The sequence below is a fragment of the Amblyomma maculatum genome, chromosome 2 (assembly GCF_055883805.1).
Source record: "Amblyomma maculatum isolate TAMU_Amacu chromosome 2, ASM5588380v1, whole genome shotgun sequence".
In the NCBI taxonomy this organism is placed as follows: domain Eukaryota; kingdom Metazoa; phylum Arthropoda; class Arachnida; order Ixodida; family Ixodidae; genus Amblyomma; species Amblyomma maculatum.
The window spans coordinates 189717492-189745271 of NC_139345.1; the positions used below are offsets into that span (position 1 = coordinate 189717492).

Sequence of the window (27780 nt, forward strand, 5' to 3'; positions counted from 1 at the left end):
AAGGCTTTTAGCTGCAATTTCAACCAATAAATAGATAAGCACAAGTTTTCCGTTCTTCTTTCAGCTTTCTGCAAATACTTTAGAAGATAGGTGCCGTCCAGTGTCTTCGAGAGCAATGCACACCACTGTAAGCATGAGCGTAGTTGATGTCAAACTCCTTTCAACTGCCATATTTCCTCTCCTAACGTTTCAGCACCGGTATAGTGCCAGAATATTCTGGGCCTTTAGCACCGTGCTGAACCTCCTCTGACTTGTTCTGCTGGATAAGTGTAGCACTTCATATCGACTGCCTTCCACACACCCAGAGCTTTACGAACAGCCGACAGCATCCATACGTGCAGTGATCTGGCACATAAGGCAAAAGGAACGGTGTGTTCAAACCTCTAAAGCAACAGACCGTAACAAAAGGCTCAAGCCTGCTGACTCACGCCTAGGACTAACGATGGCGATGATGATGGCGAAACATGAGGCCGCGGCGGAGTAGACCGTGAAGAATACAACGAGCACTGTGGTGTCGCTGTGGGTCCAGAGGCCATGAGCGCCAGTGAGCGGGTCATAGCGGAACAACGTGATGAGCGGCGTTTGCACCAGGAACATCTCGAAGAATGCGCCCATCAGGTTTCCCAGCCAGTAGGCAGTCTCTGACAAACCGTTGACGCTCATTAGTTCCTGCAATGAACGAGCGTTGAAGACAGCGACACTATATGAAGATTCCAGCAGCGTCCATCTAAAACAAGCATAATAAGATGCACTGTTATTGCAATTTCTTCAAAACGTTTACTCTGATTTATTGCCTGAAGAACTTAATACAAATAAACTTTTTCATTTTCTTTTCTTTTTTTCTTTTCTAAGACGATTATCTTCATTATCTTCAGTACGCATTCCTGGAATGACGCTGTTGTTCCCGTCATTGTAAACACGGCTGTCGCACTTTCCAAGCCAGTATTCCTGCTGGTTTTTCGACCACACTCCAAGCATCATAATACAAAGCATAATGAAAATGTTCAAAAATAAAGCAGAAGATTAAACAGCTATAGCTGTCGCTCAGTCGGTAGAGGACAGGATGCGAAATTTAGACGTGATATGTTGGGATCCCACCGACGGTACAGTTTTTCTTCAACTTTCTAACTGTCTTGAAAATGGCATTATTATCTCACATTCAACAGCCAAAATAAAAAGTCTTTCATATCCTTGGTGCAAGCTGTTCGCTCCCTTTGTATATACCCCAAGACGGGGGCATCATTTTCTTTATGTTTATTTGCTGACCAGCCAGACGTGAGTCATATTACACAGCACCTTCCTTTAAATAGAAGCCCTAATTAACTGAACAATAAACTGAATTTGCGTTGGGAGAGCGTGTTGCAAGACAGTAATGTAGTAGTTTAACAGCCTTGAAAGCCTTATCAAAGCCTCAGCCGTGCTTCCGCAGATAAAACCAAACGCATCAGTGTTTCTTTAATGGCACAAGAAAGGACATGGTAATATGTCGGCACAAGATATGCATGGTGCTGCTTAAAAGCGCTATATACATATTTTTACGGTCATAAATTGGTAAATTGAATTTACTCCGGACACGCAGCACAAGGCGGAATCAAGCGTACATTCATAAAAAAAAAGGACCTTCAGACTAAGCAGAAGCGTCATCGACACTTCAAAGCAGGTATACAAATGAGCGTGCCTTTGCTCCTGATGTAAGTTCCTCGCACAGTCTCTTGGTGAACACGGGCAACATGAAGAGAAAGCCGACCACGGTGGGCAGGCAGCCGAGCGTGTGGCGCACAGGATTCTTTGCCACGCTCTCCGTGTACGCCTGTTTCCTCCTCATCTGTTCCGGAGTGAGCTCTTTCTTTGATGGCTTCCTGCCCTTGCCTCCTTTGCCCTTCTTGTCCTTGTCCTTGGCGAGGGCCCAGCGGAATGGCACTGTCTGCGATGAACAACGTACTCCTTGCATACCTGAAGGAAACTTATCGCTGAGATAGAATGCGTACACCAAGAAAAATTCCAAGAGCACTGTGGAATCTACACTGCAGAAATTCGAAAGCCTAAGCGTTACTGGTGCAAACGGTGCATCACGTTTGCTCTCATTAGCCTTCTCAAATAAATGCACCATCATTATCATTGATAATGTCATCATTATTATTACTAATTGCAGCGTCATTGTCATCCCTACTATTATGATATAGGAAAAGAAGGAGAATTATGACGTGCGTTTCACGATCCCTGGCTCGGCGCATTTGGTTAAAGCGCTCGGCTGGGGACCCAAGGAATGCAGATTCGATTACCAGAGAAGAAAATTTTTTTTAACTGTCATCCTCACGCTAGACAAGGATAATTATAATGTGCGTTTCGAGATATTGGGCGTGGCGCCGGCCTTATCGCATACAGGATTTTCGTGAGCCGTTGGAAAAGGCCGGTGTACTACCCTACGTGGCTGGTATTGGACCCTTCCAAATGTCTCATATCAGATGTGAAAGAAGTCACTTATGAGCAGTGGAACAGCCCGGGTTTTGAAGAGGCCGAATCGACAACTCGGCTAGTAAAAATAGTGCTCAAAGAGGGGCTTTCTATCGATGATTTGCCCCACATGTACAAGTTTTACGGGGGGCTTGTGTTAGTGGTGGTGCCTGGACGGCCACCAATATGCTTAAGATCTAAGAAGACAGGCCACATTCGACGTGATTGCCGCACTCCGAGATGTAGTTCGTGTCAATCTTCGGGCACGACCGGGAGGGATGCGTCCGCGCGTATGCCCGTGCGGCCACGGGTATTATGCCCCCTCAAGACGACGGGAGCGAGTTGATCATGGACCAGGAGGAACTGGAGAACGCTGGAGCCCTGCCCCCTACAGGATCCGGAGAGGGACCTGATGTCCAACAGCCGGAGCACACCACCGGCGGAGGGGAGACGCAAGTTAGCGAACCCGCTGCAGAAACGACTGGAAAGGGAGAGGAGGCTACTATGTCGTCAGATCAGCCAACAGCGAAAGGCACTTCGGAAGGAAGCGTTTCTGAGTCCCCGATGGATATGACAACCGCCTCCATGAAGAAACCACGAGACTACGAAAAGGTACCAGCTACGGAACGGGAACTGCGTCGACTAGAAAAGCAGTGGAGGGTGGAAGGCGCTAAGAAAGGCAAGTTAGCCTTATCGCAAACTGCGTTGCGTTCGTCGTCGCTCACTCGCGACGAGAGACTGAAGAAGTGAGCCTTTAGTCATTGTTTGTTAGCTGGGTTTAGAGTATGGCTTATTGGAAAGAACCGCTGAAAGTGTGCACTCTAAACGTCCGAGGGCTCGCCTCGGACGGAAGCAAGTGCAGATGAACCGTTTGTTGAGCGAACTAGATTTAGACATCCTAGCCATACAAGAAACAAAGGTTGAGGATGAGCAGCAAACAGATAATATTGTCACATTAGGCGGTGCATACGCATAAGGAAAGAAGAAGACTCTCGTGAGTTTGAGAGAAGACGACGTTCAACAGCGTCGGCTGGTGCCTGCAGAGAACGTGCGTTTGAAAGCCTTGTCTCCGGTGTCCGCCCTCTGCTACACGCTGAACTACCCCGTAACACCTTGGTGGAGGTACTTTCGATTCCCCTTGCCACAGCTCCTCGTACTTTCGAGCCAGAAACCTGGATTTGCGCAGTGGACGTCATCTCCCTGAGCTCACCCCACCGACTACCACAGTAAGCATGGCATCCCAGGACGCATCACCCGCTACGGAAACTCCAGCTGCTCCCATGGTTTTAACCAAAATCCGTCATCCGCCTATCTTTAACGGCGAAGACAAGCATGTTGAAGATTGGCTCGACGAATATGAAAGGTGCAGCAAGAATAGCCGGTGGGATGCTACCGTAATGCTTGCAAACATAATCTTCTATCTGGCGGGAACGGCGAAGACCTGGTTCACCAATCACGAACAGGAGATGCCTACGCGGGACATCTGCAAACAAAAACTGCAGGACTTATTCGGCAAACTAATAGGGCGAGGTCTGGCAGCCAAAAAAGACCTGGCTACTCGGGCTCAATCGTCAACCGAGTCATACCTGGCCTACATACAGGACGTTCTCGCATTGTGTCGAAAGGTGAATACCTCCATGACCGAAGATGATAAAGTGGGCCATATACTTAAGGGTATCGCTGATGACGCATTCAATATACTTCTCTGCAAAGACTGCTCTACGGTGGACTCAGTCCTGCAAGTCTGTCGCCGTTTCGAACAGGCGAAGCAGCGCCGCATCGTCCATCGGTTTCAGCGCCTTCCCAACACGGCGACTACATCCTCATGTGACGACTTGCCCCCGTTACAGCAGCTTTCAAGTCAGAATAACCTCACTACCATCGTCCGCAGGGAAATCGAGGCCTTGACTCCGATTACACATACGTCACCTCCTGCACAGGCAACAATAGCTATGATACAGGCTGTTGTCCGCCAAGAATTCGCTAATGTGGGCCTCGTTTCAAATCCTGCCCCACCACCCCCTGCACCACAGCCAATCCCAGTGGTTGCTGCTGCTGCCACAACCCCGCCCTACACACCACGCTACCCTACCCGCAATCCTGCGGAGTGGCGCCCATCTGACGATAGGCCTATTTGCTTCGTCTGCTGTCGAGCTGGCCATACGTCCCGCTATTGCCGCAGCCGTCCGGCTCCCCCCTCTCAACCCTATTACAGCCCTGTCCGCCATAACTATTATGCACCACGACGCGTTTCTGTCACCCCAGCACATCTTCGTACTGAGAACATACAGCAAGACCGTCGTTCTAGCAGTTCTCCATTGCCTCAAGCCCACCATTCCCGATCACCTACTCGTCGCCGCAGCTTGTCCCCAACGTACCAAGGCAGCTACTCGGGAAACTAGGCAACGCAGCACCCGGACGTGACGCTGCGTTACTAACCCGGACAGCCAACTGTGTTTCGACCATCACACCACGCCGCAACCTGATCAATGTCCTCGTAGATCGAGTCCCTGTGCCCGCTCTCATTGACACTGGAGCCCATATTTCAGTTCTTAGTTCGTCGTTCCGCCAGCGCCTCAAAAAAGTTCTTATGCCCGCTAACACCTCTACAGTTCGAGTTGCTGATGGAAACACTGCTGCCATCATCGGATTGTGCACTGCACGCGTTAGCATCGCCGGCCACCACGTCCCTGTGCTCTTCGCCGTCCTTACTACTTGTCCTCAAGACGTGATTTTAGGCCTAGACTTTTTAACAGCCCATTCCGCTCTCATTGACTGTTCCTTCGGACTTCTGCGCCTAGCCCTGCCCTATTGTGTTCACGACCCCAGTGCTGACCAAACCCAGCCTCGCCTCCGCTCCAGTACATTTACTCGCCTACCTCCCGAGGCGGCAGTATACGTGCCCATGTCACCTTTTCCCTCCCTTCCTGACGGCGACTACGTTGTCAACCCCATCACCGACGTCACTCTACAGCGCAACATCGTCCTACCTCATAACATTGTACACGTCGAGAATAACCTCTCCTACATTCCCGTACTCAACTTCAGCATGTCTTCACAAGTTCTCCCGGAGGGCATTTTCCTTGCCGAGCTGTCGCCTTTGTCCAGCTTTACTATTTCTGCAGTGCTGTCCGACCGTCACGCCGACGTACCTGCACAACCTGTCCCATCAAGTAGTCCGGAGGACCGCATCTCAGCCATGGTTGCCTCTGACCTGCGTCCCGAATATGCCAGCGCCCTTGCCGGCCTTTTGCGGTCATACAGCGACATTTTTGATTTCGGTCACGGATCCCTGGGCCAAACGTCCGTCGTCACACATCGTATTGATACTGGAGATGCCCGACCTATTCATAGACGGCCTTACAGAGCTGCTCTTTCCGAACGCAGGATCATTCAGGAAGAAGTAGAGAAAATGTTGGCAAGCAGCATTATTGAGCCGTCGAGCAGCCCCTGGGCGTCTCCGGTAGTACTCGTCAAAAAGAAAGACAGCAGCTGGAGGTTTTGCGTTGATTATCGACACCTAAACAAGATAACAAAGAAAGACGTGTACCCTCTTCCAAGGATCGATGACGCTCTCGACTGCCTGCATGGTGCTAACTACTTTTCCTCCATCGATCTCCGTTCTGGATATTGGCAGATCTCTGTTGACGAAAGAGATCGTGAAAAGACGGCTTTTGTCACCCCGGATGGCCTCTACCAATTCAAGGTGATGCCTTTCGGCTTATGTAATGCCCCTGCGACATTCGAGCGTATGATGGACTCCCTATTACGTGGGCTCAAATGAACCACATGTCAGTGCTACCTCGATGACGTCATCGTATTTTCATCAACCTTTGAAGGCCACCTCCATCGTGTTTCGGCTATTCTTGGCATCTTCCGACGAGCTGGCCTTCAGTTGAACTCCAAGAAGTGTACCTTTGGTCGCCGGGAACTCAAGGTCCTAGGACATTTAGTCAACACCCATGGCATCCAGCCAGACCCCGACAAAATTCGCGCTGTAAGGGATTTCCCTATACCGAAATGTAGCAGCGACGTGCGTAGCTTCCTCGGACTTTGCTCATATTTCCGGCGATTTGTACCAAACTTCGCAGAAATAGCCCGTCCGCTCACGCAGCTTCTGAAAAAAGAGGTCTCCTTTACCTGGGGCCACGAACAATCGACCGTTTTCGTCGCTCTTATTGCCCACCTCACCGGTCCGCCAGTGTTGGCTCACTTCAATCCGTCAGCGCCCACAGAAGTACGCACCGACGCAAGTGGTCATGAAATTGGTGCCGTTCTCGCACAACGTCAGCTCGGTTTACCTCGCGTCATCGACTATGCCAGCCGACTCCTCTCTGCGGCCGAACAAAATTATTCCATCACTGAACGTGAGTGCTTAGCCCTAGTTTGGGCCATTACAAAGTTCCGCCCTTACTTGTATGGGCGGCCATTCACAGTAGTCACTGACCACCACGCACTGTGTTGGCTTTCTACACTCAAAGACCCTACTGGCCGCCTTGGACGTTGGGCCTTGCGCCTTCACGAGTACAATTTTTCAGTAGTTTATAAGTCTGGCCAGTTGCATCGAGACGCCGATTGCCTGTCCCGTCATCCAGTCGACCCGCCAAGTCAACCTGAGTGTGACAATGACGCTTGCGTGCTCTCTATTTCTGATTTCTCCAACATTCGCCGTGAGCAACGTCAGGACCCTCAACTTCGCGAAATTATCAATCGCCTCAGCGCCGATCGCCATGACCCTTCCCTTCGTTTGTATGTGCTCCACGACGGCACCTTATACCGGCACAATATGCGACCTGATGGCCCCGACCTTCTACTAGTAGTCCCTCAGCACCTACGCTCAGCCGTGCTTCAACAGCTTCACGACGTTCCTACAGCGGGTCATCTAGGCGTTTCTCGCACATACGACAGTGTGCGCCGTCGGTTCTTTTGGCCAGGCCTATAACGCGCAGTCCGCCGCTACGTAGCTGCTTGTGACCGCTGTCAACGCCGGAAAAAGCCATCAGTTTTACCAGCTGGACTTCTTGAGCCAACCGACATCCCCATAGACCCATTTTCTCGAGTGGGTCTGGATCTTCTAGGGCCTTTTCCATGTCCGCATCGGGGAACAAATGGATTGCGGTGGCCACTGATTACACCACACGCTACGCGGTAACACGAGCAATACCAACCAGTTGTCCAACTGATGTCGCTGCTTTCCTCCTCAACGACCTTATACTCGTCCATGGAGCTCCCTGCCAACTGCTCACCGACCGTGGCCGTTGCTTTCTGGCTCGTATAGTCGACGAGATCCTACGACTGTGCAACGTTCGTCATTCTTTCACGACTGCCTACCATCCACAGACGAACGGGCTTACCGAACGCCTTAACCGAACACTGACTGACATGTTGTCCATGTTGTCTATGTACATTTCTGATGACCACCGTGACTAAGACATAACGCTGCCATTTGTGACATTCGCTTACAATTCGTCGCGTCACGACACTACCTGCTACTCCCCCTTGTATCTTCTATACGGCCGTGAACCTCTGCTTCCTTTTGACAGCCTGCTCCCGTCTGTCACCACTGCCAGCTCATATGCTCGTGACGCCATAGCCCGAGCTGATGCTGCCCGCGTTGTTGCTCGCAACCGACTCGCAGCCTCTCAGCACTCCCAGAAACATCGCTATGATTCTTGTCATCGCAACACTGAGTATTCTTGCGGCTCTCTCGTGCTGCTTTGGACTCCAGCTCGCCGCGTTGGCCTCTCGGAAAAACTTTTGCCCCGGTATACAGGGCCCTACCGTATATTACGACAAGTGACACCAGTGACATACGAAATTGCGCCCTTGCATCCCGTCCGCCATGCCTCTACACCACGCACCGAGACGGTCCATGTTGCACGCCTAAAGCCGTACTACATGGACCCCGGTTTGGACGCTAGTACGCACTTTGACGGTGCGTTTCAGCCGGCGGGGTAGTGTCACATTAGGCGGTGCATACGCATAAGGAAAGAAGAAGAAGACTCTCGTGAGTTTGAGAGAAGACGACGTTCAACAGCGTCGGCTGGTGCCTGCAGAGATCGTCTGTTTGAAAGCCTTGTCTTCGGTGTCCGCCCTCTGCTACAAGCTGAACTATCCCGTAACAATATGGTGTTTGGTTTTCGGTCACGCCTCAATGTTTGCGTAAGCCATGCAGTCGGTTTGTCGGCAGGTTGCTGTCTTTTCCTGAGGAAAAGTGTAGGCATAGCAGTGGAGCAAGTAATAACTTGTGCAAGGGGACGTTTCGTCGTGTGCGACATCAAGTACGAAACCTGTGCGGTGAGGGTGGTGGTCCTGTATGCACCAAAGACACAAAAAGAACGGCGCGACGTTTTTGAGCAGTTAGTGCCTTTCCTTGAATGCAGTCGTGCGCTTATATTTTTGGGAGATTTCAACTGTGGTGTAGGCTCTAAGGATCGTTCGAATAGAAATGTTGGAAAAGACCAAAGTGCCGAATTGCTGAAGTGTGTCCTCAATGAGTGCAGCTTAGAGGACGTATCAGTCCTGGTGAATGGTGAAAAACGGGTGCATTTCACACATTTTCAAGGTAGTAGTCACGCGCGACTTGACAGAATATATGTGTCGCCAGAGTTTTCGCCTACCTGTGAACAGTATGAAGTAAAGCAAGTGTCATTTAGCGACCATTGCTTAGTTACGGTCACGCTGGGCGGAATGAAGCAATGTAAATAAAAAATGAACTGGGACGTATGGAAAATAAACTCGAGGCTTACAGAACAGGAACTATTTTTAAGAAAAGTTAAGGAAAGCATTGATATTTTTATGAGATCGAAACAAGCTGTATTGAATCCTGGGAACGATTTAAACAGGAGGTTAAAATGAATGCAGTTGAGCGCTCTTCCATTATTAAGTATGAGAAAAAGAAAGAAGAAAAGCAGCTGCAAGAGCTCTTAAAATATTTAGGGCGTGAAGAAGAACGAATGCCGGGTATGTTCATGCATGATATAAAAGGCATCAAAGTTAGGCTAGAAGCTTTGGATGCCCAGAAGTACAGACGCGCTGCGATAAGAGCGCGCACGGAAAAATGGCTCGGTAGCGAGACACCAACAAAACGCGCCCTCGCTGATGAAAAGCGATATGCGCGCGCGAACGAGATAACGGTTATTGAATACAAGGGGCAGAGGCATGATGAGCAAGACGGAATTACGAGCGCCTTCGTGGAACATTACCGTGAGCTGTTTTCGAGCAAAGCACCAAGTGAAGAAGGGTTTAGAGATAACTTTTTTCCTCTGATGCCAATATTAGGCAAAGAAGTTGCTGAAGAGTTAGAGAACGAAATAAGTGTGGAGGAAATAGAAAAGGCCATTGATGAATTGAATGTCGGAAAGTCCCCGGGTCCAGATGGTTTGAGTGCGGCCTTTTACAAGAGCCTTAAAAGTGAGTTATCTATCATGCTCTATAGGCTTTTCAATGAGTGCTTTGATGTGGGTTACCTGCCACCGTCGTTTTGCAACGCGCATACGGTCTTGGTTCCCAAGACTGATGAGCCAGCCATGCTTTTAAAAGTTACAAGCTACAGACCGATCACGTTAACAAATGTTGATTGTAAAATTCTGACGGAGGTGTTAGTTAAGAGATTGCAATACATTATAAAAGGTATTGTTGGACCTCATCAAACATGCGGAATAAAGACCAGGGGCCGTATTACGGACCGCTCTATAATTGAGAGCGCTCTAAAACGCCCGCTCCTATTGGTCGCCGTCGCCATCTTGAAAAGTTGCGTCACGGGATGCTGCGATTGCGTCGCGGAGGCGAAAAAACAGATGACGTCGCGCACCTAATTATGCCCGTGGTTTTAGACTATTTTTGTAGAGCGCGATGAGACGGTCTAAAACGTTTTAGAGCGAGTTATAGAGCGAAAATGGCGGCGGCGTCCGCGGTGGAGTGGTGTGAGTGGTGGCTGCGGCGCTGAAGCGGCAACGCCGGCGCGAGCAGCGACGAAGGGCGGTGTGTGAGAATGCGTTCTACTTGTTCGGAGAGTTGTTCCGACGCCCATTTCGGCTTGAAAATGCGAAAGCGGATGGTGGTGCGATGATTGCGCCGATGAACTGTGATGAAGCTCGCAGTCGACCGCTCTTGACGGTGCGGCTGTCATGCGTGCTTCGATCTTTTTTTTTTTTTTTTTGCCTCCGGAGGATTTCGTCTCCACTGGTAGTCGGCCTCTCATAACTGACGGTGAGCAAGTGCGTGCGTCAAATGGCTGAACTCAACTACTGCGAAGTTGGCGCTGAAGGGTGGTTGGGCTCCGCAGTGCGTCCAAAGCAAAAGGCGGAGGCGAAGGCGACATACAGTGCAAAACGAATGAAAACGAGCGAGGTTGGTAGAGTACGCTCAACCGCGTTGCTTTTCCTCGTGCTCGCTCTAACTGAAGCATTTGTGTGTGAGACGTTCGTGTGAACATAAAAGTTTATTTTCTCGTGCTCCGCGATCCATCTTTCTTTTGTTTCTGTTTCCTAAAGAAAAATTAACAAAGCCCCGATTACACTGCTTTCGATATGATTTCTCCGCGCATTTAGGACTATCACACAGTACCTTGACATCAGACGATGCGCAAAAGCCGGCACTATAGCCGTGGTATCAGCTGTTTTACTGAAAATCGCCATTTTTACGGTTTGTTTACCTCTGCCAGCGCGCCCTCGCGGCAAAAGAAGCTACCCACGAGAGCGTTTAATTGCAAAATTGTAGCTGCTTCTTGATTTTTTTTATGACATTGAACTTTAAATGCGGCTTCTTGAAAATATAAAATTTTAGTTAATTTATTCACACGCTATATCTATAAAAAAGTTAGCAAACGACTCCTTGACGTTCGAATAAACCTGTTGCCGTGAAAATAACCGGCCCGGGGCGGCACCCTGGCTATCATTGGTTGATTCCGATTTTCGTCACGCGTTGACGTCTCGGCGAGACGTCACGGCGTCGTCATTTTGACGTCACGCTCTATAACTTTAGAGCGAGAACCGTAATTCGGCCCCAGAAGCATATTTAATAATATTCATGTAGCGCGTAGTGTGTTCGAGTGTTGCCATGCTATAAACAGGAGAGTGGCCATGGTTCAAGTTGATTTCGAAAAAGCATTTGATCGTGTGTCTCATGAAATATTGTACTGTTTGTTGGAACATATTGGTGTTGGTGCCGTTGTATTGAAAAGAGTTAAAATGGCTTATGCATGTTGTTCTACACGCCTTATTATTAACAAAGTGTTATCTGAAAGAATTGATGTAAGAGCATCTGTGCGGCAGGGATGTCCACTGTCTCCTCTCTTTGCTATATATTTGGAACCATTGTGTAGAATGGTAATTGCTAACGAATACATCCGTGGTTTTAAGCTGGGAGTATGTGAAGTTAAAATATTGGCATACGCTGATGATGTGGCGCATTTTTGTGAAGATCGCGAAAGCGTTTCGGAAGCTTTGAAAGTAACACAAAAGTATTGCAGGCAGACTGGTAGTGCTGTCTCGGAGTCTGGCACGGGGAATGGGAAAAGGAACCGGAAATTTTCTGTGGAGTAAGATGGGATACAAAGCCCGGAGTTTATTAGGGAGTCCCATTGGACAAATACGGGGAAAATACGAATTACTGGAATGAAAAAGCGGAAGAAATACGGTGAAGGACGAAAGGATGGATGGGACGTAACCTCTCTATTTTCGCCCGTGCGACTGTATGCAATACCTTTTTGGTAGAAAGAATAATGTATTTACTTCAAGTATTGTATTGTGCTCGAAGCAATATACAAAGGTTCCATCGTGTATTTGCGGTCTTTATTTGATCGTCCAACTGGGAACGAATTAGCAGAGATAATCTCTTTCGGCGAGTTAAAGACGGAGGGTTGTCTCTAATGCATCTATATGTGCGGCAGATGGTTTTAAGGTTTTGTTTCCTACGTGACCAAAAAGATGCATTCCTGAGAACCTTTATGCAAATCATGCTATCCAGTGCAATTCCAGGGTTCATAGCTTCTTCATGCTCTGCTCGGGGATACACTGTGTCACGCTTCCTGCGGGAAGTGGTGTGGTCGTTCAAGTTTTTGCGCGCGAGGTACTCTGTAGAGTATTTAGCGACGGTACCCCCTAAGCGACTGTACAAGGATCTTATTTAACAATTGTTCTGAGCTCCATTGTACAGAACCTTATACTGTGAAGGCCCAAGGAAAGATGTGCTCAAACGAGTTAAAAACATAACTGTTGCACCGGGCGTAAAAACCTTCTTTTTTAAATTGCATACAGGAACCCTCCCAGTCAAAACATGGATGGAAGAAAAGGGCCTTTTTGTACCTTGGGGCTCAAACTGTCTACTATGTAGGAAACCTGAAACAGTTGAGCACGTGTTCCTGGATTGTTGGGATGCGGTGTTTTACTGGGGTGTGTTACAAAGGACACTTAAAAAAGACCTGCCATTGACGCCACGTGGAATTCGGTACTTGACAACTATTAATGATGATTTTCAGTATGACCTCATCATGCTATTGGGCCTTCACAGTATTTGGAGGAGTAGGATGGCTTATAGACACTGTGATGTCGATGCACGATCTGTATGTGATTATTTTGTTGAACAAGTGTATAAACTAAAAGAAATTTTGAAGCAGCAAGACGCTGCGGAGGAGGTCTTGAGTCTGATGGGCGAACTTGTGGTAATGAAAGTCCATTAGACATGGTTGTCAGCCAAGGGGCATGGCAACCACAATCTTTTACTGATGTATTTGTACCAATTCATGCAATAAAGAAAAAAATTGGGCGTGACGCCGTTGGTTAAAGCGCTCGGCTGGGGATCCAAGGGATGGAGGTTCGATTCCCACTAGAGACACGATTTATTTATTTTAACTATTAAAGCGAAAGCCTTTATTGCCTCATACTGTCGTTAGCAATTATGTCCGCGTTTTGGATGCATGCCTTATCTGAGCATATGTCGATCACCATTGAATCGATACAAAATAGCAATCGTATTATATCGGAACATGATTTAAGCCATTTGCAAGATAATTTCATAATAATTTACGACTAATAATAATAAAGATGCCCATAGGAGCCCATGCATTTGGAGGTCATAATAATTATCACTATCTCTTACTAGTTAAGGGGTGTTTATCTAACACTAATCAGACATTAACTAGTACTAGGAAAGTGCGTCATGGTTAACTACCACTAACGAATAGTAATGGGTAGACGTTTCGAGACGTCAATAGCCGTCACATGGTGACGTCATCGGCCGTGACGTCATGACCGGATGTGACGTCATCATGATGGATGAAGTTGACCCCGCCGGGCGGCGTATTGCCAAACCATATCCTGTAGGAGCACTCGAGCAGGCGACGCTCCCAGCGAGTTAAACGCCAATTGTTTCCAAAAGGTGTCTCTGAGCGGAACGTAAAGGTAACATACATTCACTCTGAACGTAACCTAAAGGTAATATACACTCACTGAAGGTAGGAAATGATTGCGGTGAAGGTAATTGCATAGTGTTAACCGTTCTCATAAGATCACCTCGTGGCTGTGTTCACGGCTGTTTTTTAGGCTATTAGGAACGAAAAGAATGGCATAATGCAGGCTAAAAAAAAAAAGCTCAAAAAGTTGTAATATTTTTAATGTTGTGAATTGGGAAAAAATCAGAAAAAGTACAACCATGGGAATAAAACAGAAGTATTCTGCGCAGAGATAAGCAGTACTAAGTATTTACACAATACGCCACAGAAGCACACCAGCGGCTGTCTTTAAAAGCGCTATTATTGCTTTTGACAATATTTCCGCTATTTGTGCATCACCTGGCGACAAATCACGCGCCACGCGATCACGCTACAAAATCACGCGTCAGAGCGTCGTCTGCTCGTCTACGGGATATGGCTTGGCAATAAGACGCCGGGCGTTCGATCCAGGCGTCCGGGCGGCGACTTTCATTTGGCGCTTCCTCGAATGCCGCGCCGCAGAGCACATACAGGGTTTTGAATATTTGGGGGCTGGGATTTAAAAAATTCCTATGCAAAATCTACTACACCATTCGAGCTGAAATAGCGTTCACATAGTAGCAAAATATCCTCTACGTTATCTGATAAGTGATTCAACATCGGTACTTGCCTAGATTTTCCGAAATCGAGAAAAAACTGCTCTTGGCGGCGTGCACAATTTTCGCAAAAGAGAGTCGAAAAGCTATTTTAACATGGTGCGTCATCTGTCGAGCTGTGATACAAGCTCCATCCCGGGCGTTGGTGCGCTTGCCTCGCTGCCCGACAGATGACGCACCATGTTAAAATACCTTTTCGACTCTCTTCTGCGAAAATTGTGCACGCCGCCGAGAGCAGTTTTTTCTCGATTTCGGAAAATCTAGGCAAGTACCGATGTTGAATCACTTATCAGATAACGTAGAGGATATTTTGCTACTATGTGAACGTTATTTCAGCTCGAATGGTGTAGTAGATTTTGCATAGGAATTTTTTAAATCCCAGCCCCCAAATATTCAAAACCCTGTATAGAAATAGATGAAGTACAGCAGGCATAAGCGGCGTTTAAAATTGGTTGACAGGAAAGAAAAGGTACAGTATCTATTACAATTTTAGTCAATCACAAACGCTCTCGCAGTCAATGCCTAAGCAGGGCGGCGGGGAAGGCTTCCGCCTTGCAGCACTTTAGTGAGCCAAAGTGCCCCCTGATTTTTTTTTCCTCACGGTAGACAATGAGAATTATGATGTGCGTTTCGTCCGATGGCGTCATTTGATTGACAGCTAGTGGCAGCATAATGATAGCGGCAGTTATAGAAGCACCATAATCGAGGCCAACATAGCTTCACCTTTGTCAGCTTAAAATGCAGTGGCGTCAAACACTGCGCGATCACTTACAAAATAGGCAACCTAAGTCTGCTACAAGCTGTAACCTTAAAGGGTCACTGTCCGCCCTCCGATACAAAATATTTTCTTACCCTGTCTCTGAGGCTTCGCCGCCGCGGAGACCCTAGTCAGGGACCCCATTGGTGGTTGCCGCCGCCCGCGCACGCCGCGTTAAGGCCCTTTGGGCCTGTAGGTCGCAGCAGCCGAGCAGGGTCGCCTCCCAGTCCTCCCCGGAAGGGTTAGGGATGGGGGGAAGGGATGGGTTTTGTTGGCAGGCCCATATCATGTGGTAGGTGTCAGCCACCTCCCCACAGTACTGGCACTGTCCAGTGAATTGTGAGTCAAAATGTTTAAGTACTGCCGGGCACAGCATTGTGTTAGTGAAGAGGCGCAGGAGCAGCCTCTCGTTCGCTTTTCCTAACCCTTTGCAGGGGTTAGGGTATTTGCGATGCGAGTTTTGATAAAAAGTTACAATATCTTTGAATGTGTAGGCCGGATTGGAATCGATGTCCTCAGCCGATTCGAGTCTCGAGGAAACTGCCCGGAGAGAAAGCGCGCAGGCGGCTGCGTCAGCTGCTTCGTTCCCTGCAAGACCCTGGTGGCTAGGAGCCCAGACGAGATATCGGCACGCGGGGTCCGTGTCCCGACAGCAATTTTAAAATATTCTATAGGCTAAGGGTGTGGTCCACCCTTGGGCGACGTTCCGGCAAGCCCCTCGTGAGTCGGTGATGATATATTTAGAAGTGTGGTCTGAGGCAGCGAGTGCAATGGCTACCTCTTCAGCGTGTGTTATAGATTTGGCCTTGAATGTAAGGCCATCGACTGTGTTCCCGTTGTGAACGACAGTGGCCGTGTAAGGCCAAAGCCCTTAAGGCTCCGCGTCAAACCTCCCAATAGGAAATAAACGTTTTCACCCCCCCCCCCCGCCGTAACGCACGGCCACAAACATTTTCATGGAATAATTAATAGGGCAAGCCCCCTAGATCAACACATTTTCCCGTGCTCCTCTCCTTCCGTTTCCCTCTCACAGCTTTTGCATGCTTCTGCCCAGACGTCTAGCCTCCGGAAGCTAAACTCCGTTTCTTCTCGCGGTACGGAGAGGGTTGCCTGATGCAGTTTGTAACATGCGGACATAATGGCCTCAGGTTTTCAGAAATTTATTGTCTTCATTTTTGCTGTCATGCGCATGTCTGGCCGAGTCCCCGCCGCGGAACACCAGCCGATGTTTCGTTTAAAGGTCGAGAAAGGAGTCTCCGCCACCCCTCCCTCACACCAGGCTCCCTCCGCTCAATGTGTGTGTGTGTGTGTGTGTGTGTGTGTGTGTGTGTGTGTGTGTGTGTGTGTGTGTGTGTGTGTGTGTGTGTGTGTGTGTGTGTGTGTGTGTGTGTGTGTGTGTGTGTGTGTGTGTGTGTGTGTGTGTGTGTGTGTGTGTGTGTGTGTGTGTGTGTGTGTGTGTGTGTGTGTGTGTGTGTGTGTGTGTGTGTGTGTGTGTGTGTGTGTGTGTGTGTGTGTGTGTGTGTGTGTGTGTGTGTGTGTGTGTGTGTGTGTGTGTGTGTGTGTGTGTGTGTGTGTGTGTGTGTGTGTGTGTGTGTGTGTGTGTGTGTGTGTGTGTGTGTGTGTGTGTGTGTGTGTGTGTGTGTGTGTGTGTGTGTGTGTGTGTGTGTGTGTGTGTGTGTGTGTGTGTGTGTGTGTGTGTGTGTGTGTGTGTGTGTGTGTGTGTGTGTGTGTGTGTGTGTGTGTGTGTGTGTGTGTGTGTGTGTGTGTGTGTGTCTAAGCACGCTGTTATACGAAATAATGACGGTACAGCAAACAGAACAATGTAGTGTACATTGATGGACTAGGAAATCAAAACAAAGCATTTCGGGACAGCGCCCGTCCTGTCGTTTTGCGTTCCTTTGTCCCCGGTGTTTGCGCTGATCTTTTAATGTGCTAAATATGTACCAAGTGGCCCAAACAGCTGTGTTGATCATTTTTGTGTGGTTCTATGCTTGTGCGTCAACATGCCAACGTCCACCCTTCGCCCAGGTTGTACGTCATCCCCACGGCTCGACGTGTCACTCTAGAGAGCGAAGAAGTTGGAGGAGCACGAGAGAGGTTTGATTTGTAATTTTGCTGCTTTCCTTAGAGCGCATCGCTGTGGTACTTTGCAGAGGTTATCTGCGATACCTGATCGAAGCTTGGTAGTTGTTTAAGATGTGATATTGCCCTAAGTCTGGGGTCCGCTTCATGAATTTCGTCTAGAAAAAAACATTACTATTACTGCGTTTTTCCGAAGCTGAGTTATCTGCGATCAAAATTTTGAATTTCAGGTTCTTCGCGCCTTTTTCAACTTTATTACATTAATCACTTTACTTTACATCAGTGTTTTCGCTTTTCTCCTTTCTTGCTTTCGTTCAGTTTTTATTTTATTTTTACTATATTTGATTTGTTCTTCTGTCCCTACTTTTATTTTTTCTGTTTCATTTTCGTACGTACTTAAAGGGCTATAGACGCCTCATTTTTAGGTTCGTGTTGTATGATGTGTAATGGTGTCTAGGACATTACTATACACATATAGTCACGTCACATTCGCCTACAACTGCTGAATAAATTATACTTGAATCTCGTTTTTCACCTGTTTCGATTTCGGTTTCAACAGCCGAGTCATGGCTGTGACGTCACAGTCAACTCTATGTCATGTGAAACACAAAAATACAGCAATATAATCATTGCTGCGTCCTTTGAATTCCCTACAATGTGAAAGTCAGCCTGCCTTAAGGACAGAAATCACTACAGGTGAAGAATGAGATTATATCGCTGTTTTTTCATGCCGCGCATCAAGACATGATTGTGACGTCACAGCTATCTCTAAACTGTCGATACGAATCTCGTGACTTAGTGAGGTTATCTGCTACGCTAACAACTGTATCTTGGCGCCTTTGAGATAATAAGTTATGCAAAGGAGACCCAAATTTTTTTTAGAGAAAACTTCACTACGCCTTGTATCTCTTAAGGTCAGCCTGTTCGACTTCTTGACCTTGAAAAGTGTGATGTGACCTTGACCTGGTTAATGACCTAGTGGACACCACCATTCCGTGGTGTCGACCCGAAAGTATATTACACCTTCAATTCCCTGACCATAAAAAATATGCACAAAATATCTCGGATTGAAAAGGTAGGGTTACCGCGGCTATCGTGTCTGCTCTCATGGCGAAGCTCGAGCGTCCTCCTAATTTAAACCATGCATAACCATGCTTAACACAACTTTCGCTCGCATCTCTAGGCTCAAGCCATTTTAAGGCGGAAGTCTTTAATGGCTCATGCCGTCGTGCACTAAATGTGTCCCGCTTTTGCGGCGGTTCTGATTGGCCGAGGCGGGATGACGTCATAGAGGTATTGACCAATCACAGAGCACCATCACAGTATGAGCGAATGCGTGCCTTATATGACCATATATCAATCAATGACTGATTACTAATTAATGACTAATTATGTATCTCAATTATTGCCTTATTAGTGATAAATAATAAATATTTACCTAATGTCTGATTATTAATTAATTATTTACTAATCAGTGCCAGTTGAGTAGCACAATGCGGCACTCAGCCTTTCACTACTCTAGTCGCTAAAGTCCCTCGTAATTTTCTTTTAAGCTGCCACAAAGTTTAAAATTTCTGGCGTTACTCATCTAGCTATAGTAGCGATTAAGGTTCTGCTACAACGATCCTTTTCGAAGAGAAGCAGTGGTGCAAAACTAATTCACCGTAGCAAGCCACCCAGAGAGAGACACTTTCCAAAAGTACGCACACGACATTCGCATTTGTCTACCGCATGGCTTATCTTTACCTTGTTCAGGTATCGCAGCACGGCGTCACTGGACATCTCTTCGCCGTCCCATAGGTCCACCTCGTCGACATGAAGGATAGCTGGGACAAGGCAAGGCCCAGTGTAATTCTCAGTAGCACATTTTCTACAACGAAGGTAGCACCATAAAAGCATCAACAGACTAGCTGCGTCTCCTGCAGCGCAAATACAGTTTTTCGCCAAATTCTAATTAACCATGTCATGAACCAATTATCGTGCACCCGCAAACTTCCTAATCTTGTCCAAATTCTTTCTTCCGCCCTCTGATACACTTGCTCTCCGTTAGAATTTACTAAATTGTTCCTGGGGTCACCCGTTAACTTGCCGTTGCATTACGTGGCCTTCCTACGCCTGTTCCTGCTTCCAAGAAGAGTTCCACGAGCTCGCGGTTCTTCTCTGACCAATCCGGCTCCTTTCCTGCCTCTTTAAGTTACAGCAATCACTTTGATTTCCATAGATGTCCTCAGTTCTAAGTTCAGTTCGCTTCCTCAAGCTCCACGTTTTTACCCCGTAGGCTTCTACTAGTAACATGTAACTACTGCCTACATTCATCTTGAGGAATACGCACTATAAGCGCCTGCCAGATGTGAAGTAGGAGGCCTGAGTTCTCTAGTGATAAAGTTGTGCTAGTTAACGAAAACGACCAGTGAAAGACTAAGACGCGAGATATGAAATGTTGGCATGGCACAACATTGCCTCTGTCGTTCCCTGGGTCATTCCCTGTTCGCTTATGCGCATTAGAAGAGCACGCCTTTGTATGTTAATAATGTACAGCACAGCCAGATTGACAGCACCCCTCAATTTCATCAAACGCGGTCCAAAGTGATGCGTTGACATTAAACATGTGCGCTGATTTACAGCCATGAGTTTAGCTTATTGATTACCAGCATACTTATTAGAATCCACTTCGCTACTTGAAAAGGGCATTTGCACTTATAGGCCCTTTCATATGATATATTTTGGTGAACTTGTATGGTAACACTAGCTCAACATCGAATAAAATACTTAGTTTGCAAATCTTGCCAGCAAATTTTCTTTTTCTTTTTTGCTCATAGGGAATTCCGCACTACTTCAATGAAAGCGAAAGCAGGACTACTACCCCATTTCAGCTCCACATCGTTAATCAGGGTTAAACGCAGTTAATTACCGATATCGTGCAGCAGCAGGGCGTTTTCACAGGATTGTGTTTGCAGTGTCTGAATTGTTAAACGTTATTTTACGGTGTTAATCAGGTGCCGTGCTTCCAGACCCCACATTGCATCTGCTTCAAAGATACGATCTTCTTTAAGTAATGTGTTTATTGGCGATGGCGTTGGATACGAGTCACACTTACGAGGGTCGCTGCTGCGCACGGTACATCGCGCCCCTTATCGAACACAACCAGCGTTCCGTTGAACGCATCAATGTTCACCGGCGTTCTATAATTGGGTTACAGGAAAGGAAAGGCGCAGTATCTGTCGCACTACTTCTGTGGACATCTGCAGGCCTTCGGAAATGTCAAAGGTAAAATCGGTTTTACGAGAATGCGGGTAGTAGTAGTAGTGCTGCAGTCCTAACAATTACTTCATGCCGTCACAGTGTAGCACTACTCAAGCACACAGATCTCGCTGCACAAGCCTTCTCCCCTGATGGGGCTGGGGCAGATAGGTCACCGCCGCTTGCGGCGGGTGCTAGCCTGCCACCGAATTTTTATCTGTTGTAGGCCGTCATTGCACCCGCCACCGCTTCGGTGGTGGACGACGGCTGTTGTTGCGGCGCGTCTTTCTTTCCTTCTTGCTTTTCTTTCTTCTCTATATCTTCTCTTCTGTCTGCACGAGGCAGCGGAGGTGGCTCAGCTACAGAGCCAGTAGCAGGGCCGTGCATTATCTTTTCCTTCTTCCTACAGCACACAACAACAACGCTGCACAAGTCATACTCATGACGTCGCCCATCCATCATTGCGCAATAATAAATAAGCTTATATGCTTCTTTTCTTTTTTCTCTCATCGAGCAGTAGCAAACTGACTGCCCCCTCGGGAAACCATCGCCATCGCTTTCTCACCAACGTTTGAACAAGTTTCCGATCAATAATACAACAAAATCTATTTTGTTTTTATCTCCAGTAAATCTCGCTGCTCGTCTATAACCTCAAAAGTAGGCCTACTGAGCTGAACTGAGTATCTGATCAACCTTGCCCTGCTGTAATGCTGCGGCACTATCTCAGCTTACTTCGTAACATCTTCGAACCTCTAGCGCTATATATTTCCTTTGCGGTTACACCAACTTTATTACATTAAATCACCGGATGCCTAGCGCAAATCATTATATTCTTGTGTGGCGTTATTAGTCGCATTCGTTCACTAATAAAATCTTGTCTCATATTTTTTTTAATTTTATTCGTGTTCTTTTTTCCAAAACTAGCTCCGCATTTTGTCATCTGAAGATATCCCGCGTACAGGCAGAGTGAATGAATGACCTAAACGCGAGGATTTTTGCCAGTGCATGATAGGTGCAGTTTTGCAGGCTAAATACAACGCCTAAAATATCTTTAATAATATACTAATATTATTATAGATATTTTAGGCTTGTATTTAGCCTCGAAAACTGGGCCTATCGTGAAATATTATTATAGACATTTTAGGCGTTTTATTTAGCCTCCAAAACTGGACCTACCGTGCACTGGCAAAACTCCTCGCGTTTATGTCATTCATTGACTCTACCTGTACGCGGTACCGGCTGCATTCCGATAAGTACGGTTCAAGGTGAGGTGCCGGCAATGCACTAGGGCATTTTATGCGTCCCATTAAAACGTTTCATAATGTGGACAAATGTGTCGACATTAAGATGAACTTTTGTTCTCGAGAATACACTAGGTATGGGGGGGGGGGGGCGGAAACGTTTTGTATTTGCGAAAGCTTGCAAGTTGCAAACCCAGCTGAAAATCACCCATTTTTCTGTACCTCAGTCCTTTTTTTCTAATCACTGGTGGATGTTTCCGTGAAAATGAATATGACTTTATTTACAATTGCTAATTCGCAGAAAGAAGTGTCAAATATTGTTCCAAAGGTAATGCTTCCACACCAGAGAAATTTTCTGTCATGGAGTACGATGTAGCCCCGCCCGGGTGGCGCAGTGGTAAGAGGCCCGACTACTGTCCGGAGTTCCCGGGTTCGAACCCGACCACGGCGGCTGCGTTTCGATGGAGGCGAAACGAAGTGGCGTCCGTGGGCTGTGCGTTGTCAGCGCACGTTAAAGGTTGGTTGGTTGGTTTGTGCAGTTTAACGTCCCAAAGCGACTTAGGCTATGAGAGACGCCGTAGTGGAGGACTCCGGAAATTTCGACCACCTGGGGTTTTTTAACGTGCACTGACATCGTACAACACACGGGCGCCTTGCTTTTCGCCTCCATCGAAAAGCTGCCGCCGAGGCCGGGATTCGATCCCACCTCCTTGGGAACAGTAGTCGAGCGCCGTAACCACTGCGCCACCCCGGCGAAGCGCACGTTAAAGATCCCCAGGTGGTCGAAATTACTCCGTAGCCCTCCACTATGGCTCTCCTTTCCCTCTTTTCATTTTCTCTCCCACCCTCATCCCTTCCCTTACGGCGCGGTTCAGGTGTCCACAGAGCTAGTGTGTACTGCGCCTTTCCCTTCCTGTGAACTAATTATTATTATCATTATTTAGTACGATGTGCCGCCTTTGTCAAAAGTTTATAGCTAGGAGGGTTTAATTATGACTAACAATCGTGGAAGTCTTATAACTATTGAAGAGGGTAGGAGAAAAAATCTTGCCTTCAGCAAGTTTGGAAACCTAGGAATGCATTACGAACCACATAGTATATCTCAGAAGTAGACCTCCTGAGCTCTAAACTATTGACAAAGGGTGTACCTGTAGCCTCACACTGCGATCGTTTTTTTTTTTTCTCTCTTCAAGTGAAAATTGCGGGAGCTAAGGCTACCTACCAACAGTCTTTGGCGCCTGTTGAGACTATTCTTGTGGCGGATTTTTGCTAGAACTAAGTTTCTAGCCAATCTTTCCGCGTGAGAGTGACTGAATGCTGTACTAAAACGAAACGTTCTCAGTACCAAATATAATTTTGTTTATGTGAACCACTCTCAATTACGCTGCCGTTCGGCAGTTTAGCGGGTGCAGGTAACTTCTCATGGGTGGGCAGCAGTGCCTTTAATCTGCACTATCATTGCCGCTCATTTGAGAGAGAAGATTCATTTCACGCCGATAGAATAAAATAAAGAACTCAGCCATGATCAAGATTCGCTTCAAGGCATACGTCTCGAAACTGGGATGCTCATGGTGCTTTCCACCTGGTGGCCGACGTCAATTTCTGTGCCATAATAAACAAATATCATCAACAAAAAACATTATTTCTAACGTGCGCCGCCACTATTATGCATGCGCGGAATGGTGCACACGTTTTACTGATCATCTCACCGCTTCCTTGACATCACGCGGAATGCTCGTCTCCCAGCCGAAGTACGACCTCTAATTAAAAACGAAAAAAGGACAGTTGTACTCCGATTTAACCGCATGCTGTGGCAATGCCCTGAACAGCTATCTAATTACCGCATATTCTCATTCATACAACAGTACGATAAAAATTTGCACGAAAGACCACGCGACATACGTAGAGACCCCCGCTTTTTGTCCTTCCCTACAAACGTGGCTTGCGAGGTCTAGGTATTAGCATGTCTGGTTCGCAGCCGAAATGCCGGGGGGTCAAGTACCGCCTGAATCCTAAAATGCGTCAAATATTTCTTCAAGCTATCATGAAGTCTTGAAAGCATCTCAATAAAACTGCCTTTCAGTCAGGTTGTACGAAGAGGGAGGCATGCGCCTTATGCTTTCCTGCTTCTTCATTGCTTCCCTTGCTCCATAGCTCTGAAGGGTCCGATGTACGGCTCTAAAGTGCGCGCATTGAATAGAGTATACACTACTCTATAAATTGTGACTGCCGCGCTTGAAGTGACATCTGGTTCCGGTCTTGGCGTGAACATCGCCTTCGTAATACGCGCGTGACGTCAACAGTATGGGTAGCTGTTCTTGGCTTCACAAAAAACATCAGCGATTTGAACAGACAATTGTCGCCAAAAAGCCATAGCAGGTTCACGAGATAACATAACACGGCCGAATTGGTAGGAACTATTTACGAAGAGTAGATCCTCACGATGCTGAGTGAGACACGCTTTATGTCGATATCTGGCAATCTACCACATAATGTAACGGAGTGCAACACGCGAGTACGCTAACGAGGCTCCGAATGGCGAGTAGCCAACAGAAGCCATTCCTGTTGTCACACCATACCCTTAAGAGCGCAGCTTAAGTGTTGGAGGTTTTTGTGGGTGGTTGGTAAGCAGGCAAACATCAAAAATATTTTGGGCTTTTCTTAGCCCCGGGAAGCTATTCGCCACGAGATCGACCTAGAGGTGGCGCCACCGTCACTCCGGTAGTGTGGATCGGCAGCCGGCGGCGCTCGCAGAAACGCACGCTGCGTAGGTCTGCTTTCCAGTTTACGGCGGGTTTGTTGGCGATGAAAACGTGTCTTCTGCAGTATTTCTGCAATAATGCAGAAAAAAATTCCAAGGATTTCGCCAATGCAGCAGAAGAGCGGATTTCAGGAAAACAAAGCACGCAACCACCAGTCTTCTAGATTTACTTTGCACGTTTCTTGCGCTGTACCGCACTCACACGCCTAAGGCTTGGGCCTGCCTAATGACAGCTTTGTTTTTCTTATCGACTTTTAAACAGTTTGCGCGTGTCTCGTGCGAGTGATACCGGCGAATTTAGAGTCAAGCCCACACAGATACAAGGTTCGTGCTCTGACCTGCAGTAATTTAGATTGTATCGAAAAAGCCTGGTTCATTATATTGTACTTGACTCGAGGATTAAGCAGGTTAAATGTAGCATTGGCAGCGCACTGCATGGCGAGTTGCTTTAGACTGAGTGCACATCAACTCTGGCCCAGACAACCACACACTAGTATTCCCCAAAAATGAGATCACGCCGACCCTGTACAGGAAACCTCGCCGCACAGGAAAGCTGATTGTTCACGTGTACAGCGCTGAGTGGATCGAATTTGCCGAGATGCTTTTTGGGGCCACTGTCATAGAATGTGATAGTGTATTAATGCATGCGCCATTAACTGTAAATAATTTCCTGACACCGAGGAAAGTATAAGGGATTTCTGATGTGTGTGATGTTAATATATAACGGTAAATTAGTAGTGAAATTATTTTGTTTTGCGATGCGAATAAATTTCACCGTGTGAGACAACTTTTACACACTTAAAGAATTTACAATAATCAGCAATTAATTTTCAGTAACGTTAAAGAGGAAGCTACGAATTACTGGCTATGAAGACATCGTTATAAACTGCACATGGGCACTATGCATGTTCTGGGAAGCAATTTTACAGGCTGAAAATTTCTTTATCACTAATTATTCAGCAGTGACTAAATCTTATGCGAAGTAAAATATTAGGGTTGCTTCCAAAGCAGATGCCGGATATAAAACTACTCCGAAAAAAATGGAGGTCATCTTATCATGTGACTATAAAAATGTATTTATTCCCGAACTAGACACTGATATTTAAGCCCGCATGAGGCTGTTTTACTCCCCTTGTCAGAAATGACGAGTTTTGTTGGAAGACAGCACTTGGACGAAAAGGGATTGTAATGATTAAAATAGGCTACCAGTAAAGTACATTGATATAGGTGTATTATGTAATATTTAGGGTAACAATTAGGTGCAGGGAATATGTTTCCCAAACATTCGAGCATTTCTCTAAAGCAAAATGTGCTCAAAACTTTTACGGATGCACAAAAGCCTTCAACAACAAAAAAAAAAAAAAGAAAAGAAATCATATTGGCCCGGGTTTAACGCATGAAAGCGGCATCGGCTATGACGGATGATTGCAGAGGCTGGTTTTGGTGTCGTTTTTTTTTTCTTTTTCATTATTAACACCACATTTACCACGTGGGATTGTTTATTGTGCAGTCAAATCCCACAGCAGAGGACGCCTTTCGAAACGGTTGTGATTGATTCCCCCGTTCTCGAAATCAGCAGTTGAGCGCCTTTACCATTGAGACACCGAGACAGAGGTTTAAAAGCAAAAAAAAAAAGAAAGAAAAGAAAAAAAAAGCACACAACTCTATCGTGCATACAGACGGCACAGTAGGCTGGTCTGTTCAAACTGCCTTCTGCTATATGAAGCAGTCTGCGGTGGCATATGTTTTAGTAGCCGCGGTATTCCAAACAGAAACGGGAATATGCGTTTTCTGAGTGTTTGCATTAACTTTTATTGACGGCAACGACCTTTTTTGCTTTGACACGGCGGTAACGACAGTACCGCTTCGTTTGAGACATTGCATGTCAAAGGATCTCAAGCGCCGAAGACCGCGATGGATGATGTGCTTATCCAAGCATGACATGCTCGATACGGACAAGTATATATATTTTACAATGAAGCGTGGGGTTATAGACTGTTCATATTTAATTTGCAAGAGGCATTTAGGTAAGCAAAAGCTCACAGGCACCGCGAAACCAACAAAAACACTCCTGTACACGCGCGCGTAAATCACTGCGGGCTGGCACGCGACGCGAAAACGCATCCACACTGAGTAGGTTTCGCCGCTGAGCCGCAAGGTGGCGACTCTGCTCGATCTCGAGGCCAATACCGACGACGACAGCTACCTGCGGCACACTTGGTAGCGCCGTCCTAACGGCGTGTCATTTTCAAACTCCACCAATAGAATCACCATAGCGGAGAGCCTCACTACTATTTATGAAACAGGTTAGTGGACGAGGATTAAAAATTTTAACCCCAATGCACTAAATTTGTCCTTGGCGTTGTACTGCCGAATAAGAAAGTCCCAATTTCCACCATAACGTCCCAATTTCAATCATTCATAAGGAAATTAAACCTCGACGCACTAACATTGTGCACCAAGTGCACCAACGGTGCCAGCTACACCAAACGCTGCAAACGAACACGCGTTCAAAACCAGCATGCTATTTTCGAAATGAGCATATTTCAAAATACAAGTCGCCGGTGTCCAGAGGTTACGAAGTTCTACCAGAGCTCGACGTCCGCAGGACCGTTTTACTGGAACATGAGTATATCAGCGCTCCTAACGACGTTAGCCCATGGTTTGACAAACAATAAAATCAAACGAAGAGATTACAACCTAAAGTTTAGGTACTAGCTCGGTCCCTTGCTCAGGGGCGAATAAACAGGCGTATTTCCGCCGAAGATGCATCTCCTTATAGCCCGTGGTGTTTCATAGCCTCGTTTTGCGGGGTATAAATACGGACGTCCGGCATGACATCAATGGCTTTGTCTTAACCGATACCAAGAGCTGATTTTTTTTTCTGTGTGCCCGAGGCAACTCGTTCCGGCTTCACCCACCGTGTGACGAAGCAGCGACGGCCGTTCTGCTTAGGATGGCCTGCGTAGCGTTCTTGTGCGCGTGGCCTATGAGACCGCCGTAGCTGAACATGTAGCCCATGATCACCGGCACGATGATCTCGATCATGGTCATGAAGTAGTGGCGTCGAATCTGGATCATGTACACGTTCTTCCAGAAGATCAGGAACAAGTGCGTCATGAACGCCATGACGCCGGAACTGGAACCGCGCTAACCAG

The 27780-nt window shown here is 47.1% G+C and overlaps 2 protein-coding genes across 2 annotated transcripts in view; both read right to left on the reverse strand.

The window, feature by feature from the left end:
* Window positions 1–669, reverse strand: part of LOC146200746 (phospholipid-transporting ATPase ABCA3-like) — an 83586-nt gene extending 82917 nt beyond the window's left edge. The window contains exon 1 of the mRNA XM_084595589.1: window positions 429–669. Within this exon, the coding sequence (XP_084451715.1) occupies window positions 429–663 (235 nt within the window). The 5' untranslated portion in view covers window positions 664–669. The remainder of the gene's footprint in view (window positions 1–428) is intronic.
* An 806-nt stretch (window positions 670–1475) lies between these two features.
* Window positions 1476–27751, reverse strand: LOC146200748 (uncharacterized). Its single transcript, XM_084592420.1, has 4 exons — window positions 27544–27751; window positions 26309–26314; window positions 19127–19206; window positions 1476–1924 (listed from the first exon to the last, which is right to left on the reverse strand). Exons 1-4 carry the CDS (start codon window positions 27749–27751, stop codon window positions 1652–1654), a joined length of 567 nt encoding a protein of 188 aa, XP_084448546.1. The 3' UTR covers window positions 1476–1651.
* Between the last annotated feature and the right edge of the window lie 29 nt (window positions 27752–27780).

Excerpts from the sequence above, each read along its gene's own strand:
- LOC146200748 (XM_084592420.1), bottom strand. The coding sequence starts at position 27,751 with ATGGCGTTCATGACGCACTTGTTCCTGATCTTCTGGAAGAACGTGTAC. Across the intron at positions 1,925-19,126 it reads TGCTGCGATACCTGAACAAG|ACAGTGCCATTCCGCTGGGC; the intron begins GTAAAGATAAGC and ends TGTTCATCGCAG.